At 31.2% G+C, this 14864-nt stretch overlaps 1 protein-coding gene across 2 annotated transcripts; it reads right to left on the bottom strand.

Moving 5' to 3' along the window:
• Positions 1-1456: 1456 nt before the first annotated feature.
• LOC107902477 (protein OBERON 1) lies at positions 1457-8260 on the bottom strand. 2 transcript variants are annotated; one of them, XM_016828653.2, is made up of 6 exons: positions 8150-8257; positions 7999-8047; positions 6873-7287; positions 3462-4018; positions 3278-3344; positions 1457-2419 (listed from the first exon to the last, which is right to left on the bottom strand). In XM_016828653.2, exons 3-6 carry the CDS (start codon positions 7246-7248, stop codon positions 1977-1979), a joined length of 1443 nt encoding a protein of 480 aa, XP_016684142.1. In that variant the 5' UTR covers positions 7249-7287; positions 7999-8047; positions 8150-8257; the 3' UTR covers positions 1457-1976. The 2 variants fall into 2 exon arrangements, with proteins under 2 accessions (XP_016684142.1, XP_040933591.1); XM_041077657.1 differs by having other exon boundaries at positions 7999-8260.
• Between the last annotated feature and the right edge of the window lie 6604 nt (positions 8261-14864).

Here is a 14864-nt window from a genome sequence, read left to right as displayed (position 1 = left end):
CTATTCCGGCGACGACTACGGGATAGGGGTGTTACAACACTCGAGCCTATTCAATCAACCATGACGATGACAAACCCGAGATTAATTTGAGGAACAAAAAAGAAAAAGAAAAAAACAAAATCTTGAAATTGAAAAACAAAAGGAGAAGGTAGAAACGTCCAGAGAAGGAGAGGAAAAGAACGTGTTCCCTTTTTATTTTTATTTCTTATGAAATTTCATATAACCGCATTAAAATAAAAATAAAATAGAAATAAATAAATAAACAAATAAATACTAAAACTTAAAAGCAACAATAATAAAACAAATTCCTCAATGCGAACATGAGGACTTAAACTCAAAAGCCCAAGCTAAACTAACACACAACCAACCACTAGACCAGCAAGACCATTCTAATATTAAAACACAACAACAAACTCAATTATCTGATCTAGCCACTAACCCTACCCACAAATCTCAAAACTTCCAACCCTATATTCCGGAGTGTTACAATAATTATTATGTCTAAAAGAAGCAGATATAATGAAATTATTAAAAAAAATAGTATATTAACCCTTTTAAATAAACTAACTTGGCATTATAAAGGTCATTTTAAAAAGAAAAGTCTAAATTTATCCACTTTGACTTGAGCTCGAAAATCTATTATGATCAAATTAAACTCAAATTCAATTTAACTCAAATTTATCATAAACAATAAAAAATTCAAAGACTCAAAGATAATATAACCCAAACTTGAAACTACTCAAATTTGAGATAACTGGAGCTCAAAATTATTTAAAACAATAATGTCCAAACTTAAAATCCAAATAAATCAAACCCAAAATAATCCAAACTTACAATAAAACCTAAAATTAACAAACACAATTAACACAATCTTGGAACTAACCTAAAAATCAACCGGATTTATATTGAACCAGCAAAAAATAACTGGATCCTTCCGATTGACAAATTTATAAAATTATTTTTAAATAAAAAGAATATCTAGTTAATTTGAAGTTCCAATCCCATCCCAACTTTCTACTTTAGATAATAAACCTTTCAATGAAAACCAATCTTAACCTGATTAGTTAAGGAAAGAATTTGAAAAAAAAAAACCTCCTAGTTGATTTGGAATTCAAATTCCAACATCACTGGAATAATTCTTCTTAGACTAATCTAATATTTATAAAAGTGCTTATTTTTTAAATGAAAGGCAAACTTTTCAAAATAATTAAATAAGATCAAACATTTTCGAAAATGCTCAAATAAAAACTTTTCTTTATCCAGTTTTAAATTATGCTTTTATTATTTTATTTTCTTTTCAAATAATATTGAATTCAATTTTATGGTTTATTCTAAACAAGTTAACATTCACTTAATGTTTATTACAACCTATATTAAAGCACGTGTAAAGCTCTTATTTGAAGACTTTTAAAAAGGTTGATTTGAAAAATTAGACAAAAGTTGGATACTACTTTGAGCATTTAACCTTCTTTTTCCGATGAAATAAAAAGAGAAATTAGTATGAAAAGGAATTACATTCTATCAGAGTACAATGGCAGACGACTTGCTCCCACTTAACATGATTTTTCCATAGCTTCTTTTCACAAAATCCGGGCTATTAAATCATACCACAATCTCTGACTGCGGAAACAGCACAAACCCGAGCCGAGGAACCAAGTGATACCAACTTGCTTTCTACTAACGGTTTGAGTATCGTAATGAATTTTCCCTATCTAAATTCCTTTAGCAAGCTATGAAATATAGTACACATGGAGAAAAATGACAACACTATCAACAATGTATCTGACTTGTATAATACTATGTTCCCTTTTTAGCAGCCTTCATATGTCTTCCCTAGACAACTCTTGACTTCTTTGGGTGCACAGTGACCTTTTTTACATTATGCAAGTTCACGGTCACGGATGTAATGGAATCAGTTCAAAGGATGGGTTACCATCAAAATTCAGAGGAATTAACCCATTGTAATGGAGACGGCTTTAGTCCTCGATTTCCAATCCAAAATATTCCTTCAGGACACCTTTAGGAGTTCTTCCGAATCCATTGGCCACTTCTTCCATTTCTTTCAGTCTCATAACTTCGTATTTTATCTGATTGACTCTGCTCAAGACAGCATTCAACGATGCATCTGCTTCATTTCCAGATGATCGATCTGGTAGTTCAGATCTCTCCTTCTCCAGTTGCTGATAAAGATGGCGAAGGTAAACCTTCTGAGAACAAAGCTGTTCTTCTGCAATTTTGTATTCCGACTCCTGTGCCTTTCTCAGAGACTGAAGAACTTGATCAATCTCGCATTCAATTTTCAAGTATTCACTGCGATAATCAGAAGATACTGATAAAACCGCCTCCAAACATGATTTATCATCTACCAAGTCCTGATGATTTGTTGGTCCAAGCTCTCCATTTCCATTATGGAAGATATCTGCACATAAACCAAAATGATATTTTATATCCAAGTTTTAAGTTGATGTATGAACTGACTGTACCCGAGAGAGAATTTACACAAGGAACCATAGATTGATGCTAAGGAAATACTAATAAACAGTCAAACGCCTTATATGCAGAATACAAATCATCTTTCGTTTTAGACCTGGGAACAAAGAAAGAAATGTTTTTCAGTTCTTCAAGCTCAGATATTTTTATATTCTCGAACTCTGACAAATCTATCCATGCTTCAATTCTGGAATTCTCTGGCTCGTTATGCTCAAAGTTAAATTCTGAATATTTAGGTTACCCACAAGAGACATGTCACATGTCACGATATGACATCCAAGGAAAAGAATCGTGAAGACAATGAATACTATCAATAACACAAAATGACACTAATAACAGAATTTATATGCAAGTTCTAATGTATAGAGGAGGATAGACCTTTTTAGTTTGTTCTTCATTTTCTTGAACCACTTGTGTCCGCTTGGACATCAGTATAAGATATGCCACTCCTAATTGTGTAAGACACTAATATTCGACATTTGCACCTGAACCCAAGTAACATAGATACAGACAACCATTTGGATCCGCTAGGGTGATTTTCTAGAAAACACCACTTTGCGAGTGATATGCACTAACATCTAACTGGTTGAAAAGAAGAATAAATAACAAAACAAACTGCCCATCTAATAGAGAAAATAAGGGACGTTATTTCTTAAGCTCCACAAAATCCAAAACCACAACAAATATTTTGATGCAAATTAATATAATGAAGTGTTTCATGCATTTCTAGCTAATATAGTTGTGACTTTATTCATTTTCATATGCATAAGATTTGAGGTTAAGTTACCTGTTGACATAACGGTATCAGTTTCTTTCACTTTCCAGATATCTTCAAGAGATGTCCCACATTTAAGCTGATGTAAATACCAAAAGCACTTACTAGCATTTTTAAGAAACCTCAAAAAGGAGAAAGACAACTTTTTGAAAAAAGCAAGAAATCTGTTAAGTTCTATAGCTAGCTTTAGCCTTACCTCTTTGATAGCTGACTCAATACGGTTCAGTAAGCCCTTTGCATTGCTCTTCTGCGAACCACGTAAAATGCAGACAGCAATGTTCAGAATCTTCTCAATCTCATCGCGGGAATCTATGGATTCACAAGTTTTTAAAACTGTTGTCACATGTGGAACCAGAAATGTTTTTGTATCACAACGTCGGCAATAGTACTCAGCATCCAACCCAATGCTACCTCCAACTGTCCCAGCCATGTAAGATCGAAGAGCACAGTTTAGATGGGCAACATGCCCACATATATACCCATTCACCATTGCTTCACATTTGATATAACTGTAACCTCCATGTTTCAAGTCTATAGTCTTGCTACACAAAATACAGCAACAATCACGGCAGAAACGAGGTTCATTGCAGCAAAGATCACAAGGCAAGGGAACCAAAGAAGGGCATTCTGCTTCAGCAAATAAACTGTTGCACTTTTTGTTTCCAGCCTTGCACGCCAAACCATCAGACTGGGGGTCAGACACCAAAACTTCAGCTCTCTCATCAGGAGGGGCAGCAAAGAAAGCCCGTGCAACTGCATTATTCATAAACAAGAAAAATGTTCGTTGGAGAAAGGAAAAGTAGTTCATGGTTAAAACTAGACATCTTGAATAACTATATAACATTCAGGACAAATTATGGCCTCACAGTAAGGATGCAGTCTTTCAATAATACGAAGAGAAAATACTATGACTTTTTCTAGGCAGAGTGAATAAAGAAACGGAAAGCTAGTAGATAGGAGAAAAGTGAAAAAAGGGGAAAAAAAATCTCTCCATTGATATGCTTGGTAGAAAAGGTTGACAAAGTAAGAGAAAGCTTCTTTCCATTATTACTTGGTAGTGTGAAAAAGTGAAATGAAAGAAAACAAAAAGTACTATTATTTTATCACTCTAACCTTTGTAAGTTAACAGAAAAATGCAAAATCTAAAACTAACAGTGTCTTAAATTTAATATTTGACTCAGACATCCCTCCTTTTCTCTCCTCTTTCCTATCTTTTCAATTCAAAATGATTTGTTTTGCGAATAAGAGTGCAGATGATCAACTTTCCTATTTTCATTCATCCCTCTTTTCTCTCCTACAAAGCACGGATGAAAAATAATTTCTTTCGAACCTATAAGCTGTGTTCATCCAAGTTGATTCACTCAGGGTGGCTTGGATGCACTTTTATGTTATCAAAGGTAATAGTGCAAGACATGTACCTATTTTGCAGAAGTTTAATCGAGCTGGAAGAAATTATTGGAACTCTTCAATTCATTCTGACCAGGAAGAGCAAAAAGTTTAGACAATGTCTGCGAATCAGTACAAGGCTGTCTATGTATGAGAGGAAATAGGACAAAAAAGAGAAAGCAAATAGGTAGAGGCTAGGCTAAACAATTCACACACCTAGACAGGCCTTAATCTCCTGGGTAGCTTTGTTAGAAGGCTGCCTACAAGATTTAGACTAAGGGAGACACTTGGGATCAGTGATTTGCCTTCTCTACAACAACCAGAGGAGACCTGTGACCATCTTTTGACATGGTTGTGTTCTAAGTTGTTGGAGAAAGTATTGTGAGAATGTGGTATATACAGAGCTGCTGCAGGCTGGCAAGAGGCGTTGCACTTGGCACAGAAAAGGAAAAGCTCTCATTTCTGTTATTGTATGTTTAGCATGGAACGCTTACATCTATTACCAAAGGAAAGGAACAATTGAACTAATGGAGGAATTCTTTCTGTTATTCCAGCTACAATAAGATTTAGTTGGTATCATTTAAGGAATTTAGCAGGGAACACCGTTAATAGGGAGTTAAGTTGTGCTTGAGGTATATGCGATACTATGCATGCATAGTGTCTAAACTGTTTTTTTTTTTGTTTTGCAGTTCAGTTTGAACTGTAGAAGCTTATCTACTTATTTTGGATAGTAAAAAAAATAAACAAAGAAAATAATTTTCCTTTCACTTTTCCACTCACCCCTTCCATCTTCCTAATACACTACCCAGCAATGCCTATGCAAATGAATTAAAAAAACAAGACCATATCTATGAGTACCATGAAAGACACTTCATAAGATTGTATTAACTCTCAATGAGTGCACTAAAGAATATGATTGTCATAAAGAGCAGTGTGATTCCAATATTAAGCAGTAAGCTGCTAATGGTTAAAAGGAATTACTTCATTATCTATGGCTAAGCTCTAGGATGCAAAGAATGCATCTAGAATGCAGGCAAGACACTAACAGGATACTTAATTTAAAAATGACTAGCACATCAATTCTTTTGTTGGTCAGATGGGATATTGTCTTCATTAATTAAACTCAAATAAACTATACAAGCTGCCTACAGAGAGTCAACATCATTTGAAGAATGGCTTTTAATTCCATAAAACAATATTAGTAGAAATCAATAGCTTTATATTCATTTTATCCTGCATAAAACTTTTCATCCATCGAAGGATGAAAAACATGTCAGGTGACTAGAAAACCCCAACCTACTCAACAATACGGAGCATTTCATGGTTAAGAATCTAAGAAATCAAAAAAATGTATAATATTTTTAATAATATAAACTATAAAATATAGATTAAATTAAATAAAAATAATGTTTTGAAGTTTAGTTTTTTATTTTATAGTGGGACCATATGTGTTAAATGAAATAAGATTATAAGAAACTTTAAAAACCACCTTTTTAGGTAGAATTGGGATAGACTGAAATTCCCTTTCGAAATTCTTAAAATTTTTTGAAATTTTCCATTATTTATTTTTACCTAAATAAGTAAATTCATTTTTGGAATAAACTATAAGTATAATTTAAAAAAATAATATTTTGAAGTTTAAGTTTTTCATTTATAGTGGGACCATATGCGTTACATGAAATAAGATTATCAGAAACATTAAAAAAAAGCACCTTTTTAGGTAGAATTTCGATAAACTCGAATCCCCTTTCGAAATTACTTAAAATTTTCCATTATGTACTTCAGCCTAAATAAGTAAATTCATTTTTCGAATTTTAAAACCTTTAATAGAAATGCAATTCTTTCTCTAAATCCTTCATTCAAACATACTCTAAGTGTAACAAAGAGTTAACTTGGCAACAAGTCAAACATGTCCTTCAACCAAAAGTATCGGATAATCATCGAAGTCACCCAAATTGGCTAACAGCATCTTGACACTCAAGTCTAAGTTGATCACAGAGAATCATATAGGAGAGAACTATTGATCCAACCAAAGAGGCTAAATAACTGAAAGACTGAATCAGATATTATATATTGACAACAGAGGATTATGACGTTACACTAGTTAAAAGAATGCAGACGTTAATGCAATGAACCATATAAATAATTACAAAAACTAAAACGAGAACATGAAGACTGTAGAATAGAATGAGGAAAATGAACACAGTTATTTGAGGCTGACCGTTTGTCAAAGAATGTTTCATTGCAGGGATTTTCCAGCTGAATGAAGCAAAAAAAGCATTAATATCTGCATCAGGGAACGCCAATTTGACATACCGCTCAACTGAAAGCTTGCTAGCAAGACCACGTTTCCTGCCTGAGTCCACAAGCTTTTGGAGGCGCTTTGGAGGATACAAATACCTATCTAAGAAATGGCCAGTAATGGCTACTCTCCTTCCCACTTTCCAAGCCCATATGTCACCCTTCTTAGGCCAATCCACTGGAGCATACGGCAACCCAAACCCAGATGCCTCTGGCAAAACAGGACTGAGATGAAGACTATTTTCTCTTCGTCTAGGCGTGCTTCCATTATTTTCCTTAGTATCATCAATATCCATAAGATTCAAGTTTAGCAGAAGTAGCCAAGAACCAGCACACTGCATTAAATGCAATTCAAAATTTTTTACATGTTCAGCCATTAAAAGATTACAAAACAGTTCTCAGTAATTGCAACATAAATTTCATCCTATGACATCCTGCTTAGCCATATTTACAGTCTTCCATAGCAAAGAAGAATCTACCCCTGAAATTTCGTACTGAGAACTACTCAAACTGTTTCCAGCATTCAGAACAGTACCCCAAAAGAAGATACTCAGACATATATAGACAAGTGTAAAACTAATTTTAACTTAATATATGATTGCTATTTTAACATACTACTAATTGGATTTAGCAATATAACTACATTGATGGTGCATGTTAAATTTCGATTCGATCAGATATTTTTATTATTGTAATCAAGAATATTGTCTTTTATACATATCTAGCAATTAAAATCTTTTTCATAAAAAAAAATAGTTTAGACATTTTTAATTTACTGGAGGAAAAATCAAATAAATATTGCGAAAAGCATTTAAATTTAGATTAATGATTCAAAATTTAATGGCATGGCATCATAATAACAATAATAAAAAACAATGCAGGTTCCTTTAGCATCCAATAAAAAACTCAAGAATCTCTTCAAGAAATCCAATTTTCTTGAACGTAAATTTTAAGTTATTAGCGTCTATTAATTTAGAAAATTTCATCTGTTCACTTAATAATTGAAGGAAGAAAACGCCAGAAAAAAAAGAACTAAAAAAAATCACCTGGAACTGTATAACAATTTCACGGGAGCAAGACTGACGATCTCTGCACCTGCTAAAACAGAAATAAATCTGTTTCCGGTTTTCTAAAATGGAAATCAAATAATTTTGAGATAACAAAATTTAAAAAGAAATTAGCAGAGAGAAGACTAACTTTAGGGTTAGGATTAAAGGGCAGAAAATGTAAAAATTGAGAAACGATATTTTTCTATTGCAGATTGAAGAACTGATGAAACCCTAATTTAAAAAATAATCATTATGTGTTGGGCCGAGTTTGGACAAAGATTTTATCAATTTCAACCTGAATAAATTTAAATTATTATTTATTTTTTAAGAGTATAAAATTAATATGATTTTATAAGTAATTTTATCTATAATTTATATTTCAACAATTCAATGTTAAATTAGTTAAAATAATTGTACTTGTTATACATATAATTTTTTAAATTAGTTTGATATCTTTATTATATCGATCTAAATTTAAAACTTTTAATCGTTTAATATACATTATTATAGATAATATTTTAAATTGATATAATAAAATTATCGAATCAATTAAAAAAGTTATACGCATGAAAAATATAAATATATCAATAAATTTAATGATTATTAATTATATAAAAAATTACAAAATAATGTAAAATTATTTACAATATTTTTTTATTCAATCTAAAATTTGAAGACAACTAGAACTTTGTTTTAATAAAAGGTTTTTTTTTTTACATACATTATATCAAGAGCTCGAATATAAAAATATTAGTTAAATTATGGTACAACTAAGATATAGTTAAAAGTAATTATGTAATATTTTTACTAAAAATTATATAAAAATTAAAAATAATTTTAGTTAAAATGATAAAATTAAAGGTTTGAATGTTATTATATCTTGAATTCAAATTTTATGATAAGCATATAATTTTTGGATTTCATATAAAATTGTAATGAGACAAAAATATCTCAAAAATATTCATTACTTTATTAAAGTAATAAACTTTTTGATAATTTAACGTGATAACCACAGACAAATCAATTCGTCTTTTAAATTTAATATAAATAAATACAATTTTTTTATATTTTTTAAATAGTAAACCAAATTTATGTGCTTACTCAAGCTAAAAATAAATAAATAATAAATAATTCAAATTGAAACCCAATTAGTCAACTCATGTGTAGGTTTAACTTAACAATCTTTTTGTAAAGAGATTATATTCTTAAAAAGATATGTAGCTTTAATTAATAATTAAAAGATAAATGATAAAAAAGTGTATTGTTTTTAATAAAGTTAAATTAGCTAAATGACAAAAAAAGAAATGAATTTTTTCCTAGTTAATTTAAATAAATTGTTAAATAATTAATTAATAAGGGAGATTAATTTTTATAGAATTCATATTTGGAAAATTTATATTAGAAAAATTGGCACTATAAAAATGAGTCACTCAACAAAAGTTTTAGAAGTTTAAAAGATTAAAAAGCCTTAAAAATTCTTTAAAAGAATCTTAGAACTTAAAATTTTTTTGAAGAATTATAAGCTAATTTTCAAGCATTCTAAAAAAAAAGATGCTTTGCTTTCTTAGTTTACCAATGATACGAGACCAAATCTCGATGTTCTTTAAAATAGAGTCAAGCACTCAAGATCAAATCTCGTGAACTTTTGAAGCAGACTCAATCATCTAAAACCAAGTTTTAAAGACTCTTGCTTGGATTAAACTCTCTCCGATCTTATTGCATCAACGCAAAAAATATCAACTTTAGTTTCAAGATTAAATATAACAATCTAGTTTCAATATCAAATTTTGACGATACTTAAAGAAGACTCGTTGATCCAAGATTAAATTTCAAAAACCTTTGCGTCAATTCGTAAGAAACTCTTCAAATCTATTTTCAATATCAAATCTCAATAACAAGCCACACCTGTTCAAGATCTAATTTAAATGACCCTGAAAGAAAAGAATAAAAAAGTTCATTCAAGAAACTACAAAAATTGTAACCTACAAAGTTTGATAATAAAAATTATCTTATTCATGTTTGATTTTTCAAGTTATATTTTCAACGAAAAGTTTATGTGCAATCTTTTATATGTTATTCTAATTAAGGTAGTTAATATTGCATTAGTAGACACATTATTTTTTTTTTATTAGAGCTAGTACATATCGGTATTAATTTATTTTGGTATACCGTTTCAAATTTACCAATATTTAAAAGAAATTAATATATATAATATTTAAATAAGATATTAATTATAAAAAATATTAATAAATTATATGAAAATACTCATAAATGAACTTGATGCGAGCATTAAGGTCCTCAGGCCCATGAAATTGATGGGCTTAATGATCTATCGTAATTTAATATGTCAAATTAGGTTCTCTTGAGTACTTAATTAGTTTGTTTTTAAGTAATTTATGAGTCTTTTTACTATTTTTTATTGATTCTTAGATTTTAGTATTAATGATAGTTGTTCTCATATCGTACCTCTTTTGAGACCCAAATTGGCAAAACTATGTCATTGGGAGTCTAATGATTGATATGAGCTTGTATTGGCAGATGACGACGGCCAAACCTTGAAGTGAAAAACAATTGACATGGATGTCACTACACTAATGCTAGAATGTCGGGACACTGAGCCTTTATTACCTCAAGTGTGCAAGACTTCAACAAGAAATCAACCAGGAGCAAATTGTTGAGAGGGTCGAGACACTAAGGGTGTTGTGTTGCGACATTGGTCGAGACACCAAGCAGCCAATGTCGTGATACCACTGCTAGTTGTTGAAGTGAAGAAGTCATGGCCACCACCGAGGATGTTGCGACACTAGCTAGTCAATGTCGAGACATCAAGACCCCCTAGCCAAATTGGTGCCTACTTTTGAGGGTGTTACGACACTAGAGCCTGACGAGATGAAAAATTGCAGGAGTAATTTTGTGTCTACACATGCTTAAGTCACTTTTCATTTAAGGGCATAGTTGTCAATGTTAAGTTAAATGTTAGTAGACTATAAATACTACTTTATAAGCTTTTTGGAAAGGGACTTTTTTATGGCTGATCATCTTTCTTTACTTTTCATAGTTTTAAGTTGGGTTTCTTTTCTTTTCTTTTCATTTTTAGATTAGGTTGTCCTTTTTTCTTTTTTAAAATAGATTTTATTTTTGTTGTTTTCTTTCTTCATTATTGTTAAGACTTTTGTAATTGGAAATGGATCAAGCTTTTGGGTGCCATTGGTTCCACATCTAAATGAGTATTTTTTACTTTTACATTTATATTGTAAATATAAATTGTTTGATGAAATGTCTTTTTGGGTGTTAAGCTTTATTATGTGCCAATATTGCTTGTTGGTTAGTTCATGAATTGATTGTTGGGTTAAGTTTATGTCAATACTTGATTGTTTAGTTATTATTTTATATTGAAATGCTTCATATGCTAGAGTTGATGTTTCTAATGGAAAATTTAGATAAATGAGATTGAAAGGAGAGTTTATCATTAGATAGTTCAATATAATTATGCTGAATAGTGAAACTGAAAGGAGATCTATATGCTTAGGTGAGATCGGGAGGAAAGCTTAGGTGGTATCTTTTAGTCTAGGATGAGGCTAGGAGGAGATTCCTAGCTTAGAGTGAAAAACAATATAATTGGTATAGGTTTATTCGTTTAATTGGCAATTGACTAATCAATCAACCAACATTTTATCATTTACATTGTCTAAAACAATAATGAAGAAAATTAGATTAATTTGCTTAATTGATAATTTAAATTTAGTTTATAAACAAATTATATTTGAATTTGCACTAATAATTTTTTACTCGATTAGATTAGTAATTGCTTAACTTGTAATTAACTTGATAAAAACATTTACCAATTTGGAAATCCCGTGGGTTCGACCCTTGGAATACTCAAAGTGTTCCATTGTAACACTAAAAATATTACAACTAACCTGTCACACTTGCAGTACACTGCTATATTTATAATTGTATTTATGTTGATTCATAGCCTCATCGCATGCACATCGCAGCATGGTTACTTAACTTCCCTTAATGCCCAATTACAAATCCTAACTTTAAACAACTCAAGATGAGATTGGACATGTTAGTCTAAGAAATTGTGATAAGAGAACTCCAAATCTATCAAGAGCTCAAGACACATCAAGATTTTAATTTGGCATTTCAAGAAGCCTAACACATTCTTTGAAGTTGGACCTCCTTAGATTTTCTTAGTAATCTTGAATGATTCATTTAAAGACTAACCCATTTGAAGCTCACTTGGATCATTTAAAGACTTAGTTGTTTTATTTTTTTTGCCTAATCTATTAATGACCCAATTAGGAATTTTATTTTTAAGGCCAAGTTAATTTGTTCCCTTGTAAATTTGGTCCATTAACAATTTCCATAAAGCTAAATGAAATCTCTTAGTTTTCCTTAAGACTTTTCTTTCCCCTTTTAAGTTTCTTAGCTAGAAAGAGTTACCTTTCTTAACTACCCAAAATTTAGGAAAATGTTGAGTAGTTTTTTTTCTTAGTTACCCATATTTTTAAGGATTTGTTTCTCTTTTTTCAACTCCCTTCTTGTATAAAAAGAGGTAGCCATTCACTATAAAAGTCACCCAAGTTTGATTTAAATAAATGTACTCTTTGAGTTATTATCTTTTGCAAGAAATATTTTCTTGTTTGTTTTAAAAGAGCTTTCAATTCAATATTGTTCAAAATTATTGATGAGAGTTCTTCACCCTTCTATTTGTCAAGTTATCTGGCTTGAAGTGTCGATTAAATTCATTAGTGGAGTTTATTGAAACTTGTTCTTTAATGGGTTCCATTGGATATATTTCTTACTCATCATGCCATCATCATTATCTTCAGCCTTTATTCAGCCTTTATCTTTCTAACTTCCATCTCTTTATTTATTATTCAATTGTTTAGATTTTTGAATTGTGTCTATCTTGTTTATCTTTCAATTTTAAATTCAAGAACTTCAAATCAGATCCAACATCATTTTTTTGGAGAACAATATTCGACTTTTCTCCTTTCAAAATCCATCAAACATTGGTCAAAACTCTATCTCTGTAACACCCCTAACTCGTATCCGTCATCGGATCAGGGTTACAGAGCATTACCATATAATCGAAACATTAAAACATACATTTCACACATAATCATAAATATATTATAGCCCAATCATTCACATACATAACATCCCTAAATCGAGCCTTCGAGGCCCTAAAAATACTTTAGAAACAATTTGAGACCATTTGAAATCATTTGGAAAGTTTAGGAAAAAGTTACAAAATTTTGACTATAGGGGTCACACGACCGTGTGAGGCCGTATGCCTCACACAACCAAGGCACATGGCCGTGTTCCAGGCTATGTAACCTTCAAACTAGGGACACACACCTGTGTCATTGTCCGTGTAACTCTTTGAGTAGGGTCACACGGCCGTGTAACAACTGACTTGCACCTTAAGCATTCAACAGGTGACACATGGTCGTATCTCCAAGCCGTGTGTCTCACACGGCCGAGCCACATGCCTGTGTTTCTGGCCATGTAGACCTAAAATGTACCTTAAACATCAAGTTTACCATTTCAAGATTACTTGGGTCTTAAGTGATTCAAATACCAATCATTTAACCTATTCAAAATACAATTAAACATACTCAAAATATGCCAAAACAATCATCCTAAGTGCCTAACCAATGTACCTTCATTGGTACCACATTTTATATCATCAAAACACATAAACAATGCATCATCCAAATCAAAGTTTAAAGTATGCCAAAATCACTCAATTTAGCCTAACATATAGCTACTTAAGACATCAAGCTTTAAGTTTCATATGCATATCAAGCCTTTGGTCATAACACATACTAACATTTAGCTTCAAACATAAAAACATACTTATAACTCAATTTACATCATATTCACAAAATAACTAACGACCGAAGACATCCTAGGTACATGCCGTTACAAAATTAAACATCACCACGCTTGGAGATTAGGATTGTTGTTGGATGCTAAGTCAGCAATCAAAAGAGTACCAAACCTGCGCACGGAAAACAAAACCGCACGTTGAGTAAAACTCAGTGATATTTCTATAATCCGAACACTTTAAGACATGATATGATACATGAATGCTCAAATTGAATTATACTATCATACTACTATCTAAACATACAATTACAATATATCATCATTTTAATTTCATGCATTTTATCACATTAATTCATGCTATACTCAAATTTCACAAGTATTCACATTTAGTTAGTTTGAACATATATCTCAATTTACATCACTTGCTATATAAATAGCTTTGCATAGATCAATCAACAATTTACTTATATTAAGGCAGAAACCAATCCACATTAAGCAAACTTCACTTATTCAAATAACCACAGGTATATTCGAAGCATTTGAATTTATTTCACAACTTTAATAATCTAACTCAAGAATATATCATATCATCTAATGAATAATTGTATATACATAAGTAAATATAATCTTCTTTAGTAATACCTATAACCATTCTTCTTAGATGATTCATAAAACCTTGTTGTATAGTCCAGTTGATACATGATACTCAGTGCCTAGCGGATAATCTGGGAAAGAATTTGCGCCCAGCACTAGTCGGATAAATCGACAAATGTGTGCCCAGCACTAGCCAGATAAACTGATGGAAGTCGTGCCCAGCACTAGTCAAATAAACAGACGAATGTGTGCCCAACACTAGTCAGATAAGCTGATGAATAATTAGTGAGCCCAGCTCTAGTTGGATAAACCAACGATATTTGCGCCCAATACTAGTTGGATAAACCGATGAATGTCAATTACTCATTCGCAAGTCCATAATTTTTCTTTTCATAACTCAATATCGCATTACATAATTCAATAAC

Source organism: Gossypium hirsutum, chromosome A09 (assembly GCF_007990345.1).
Source record: "Gossypium hirsutum isolate 1008001.06 chromosome A09, Gossypium_hirsutum_v2.1, whole genome shotgun sequence".
Taxonomy (NCBI): Eukaryota; Viridiplantae; Streptophyta; class Magnoliopsida; order Malvales; family Malvaceae; genus Gossypium; species Gossypium hirsutum.
Note: the sequence above shows the minus strand (reverse complement) of the source record. Positions and strands in the feature narration are given on the sequence as shown.

Bases quoted from the DNA above. Each gene is read 5' to 3' on its own strand.
- LOC107902477 (XM_041077657.1), bottom strand. From the start codon at position 7,248: ATGGATATTGATGATACTAAGGAAAATAATGGAAGCACGCCTAGACGA. The intron at 3,345-3,461 runs GTAAGGCTAAAG...TATTTACATCAG, and splicing joins TTGAGTCAGCTATCAAAGAG to CTTAAATGTGGGACATCTCT. The intron at 2,420-3,277 runs GTAACTTAACCT...GTTTATGTGCAG, and splicing joins TGATACCGTTATGTCAACAG to ATATCTTCCATAATGGAAAT.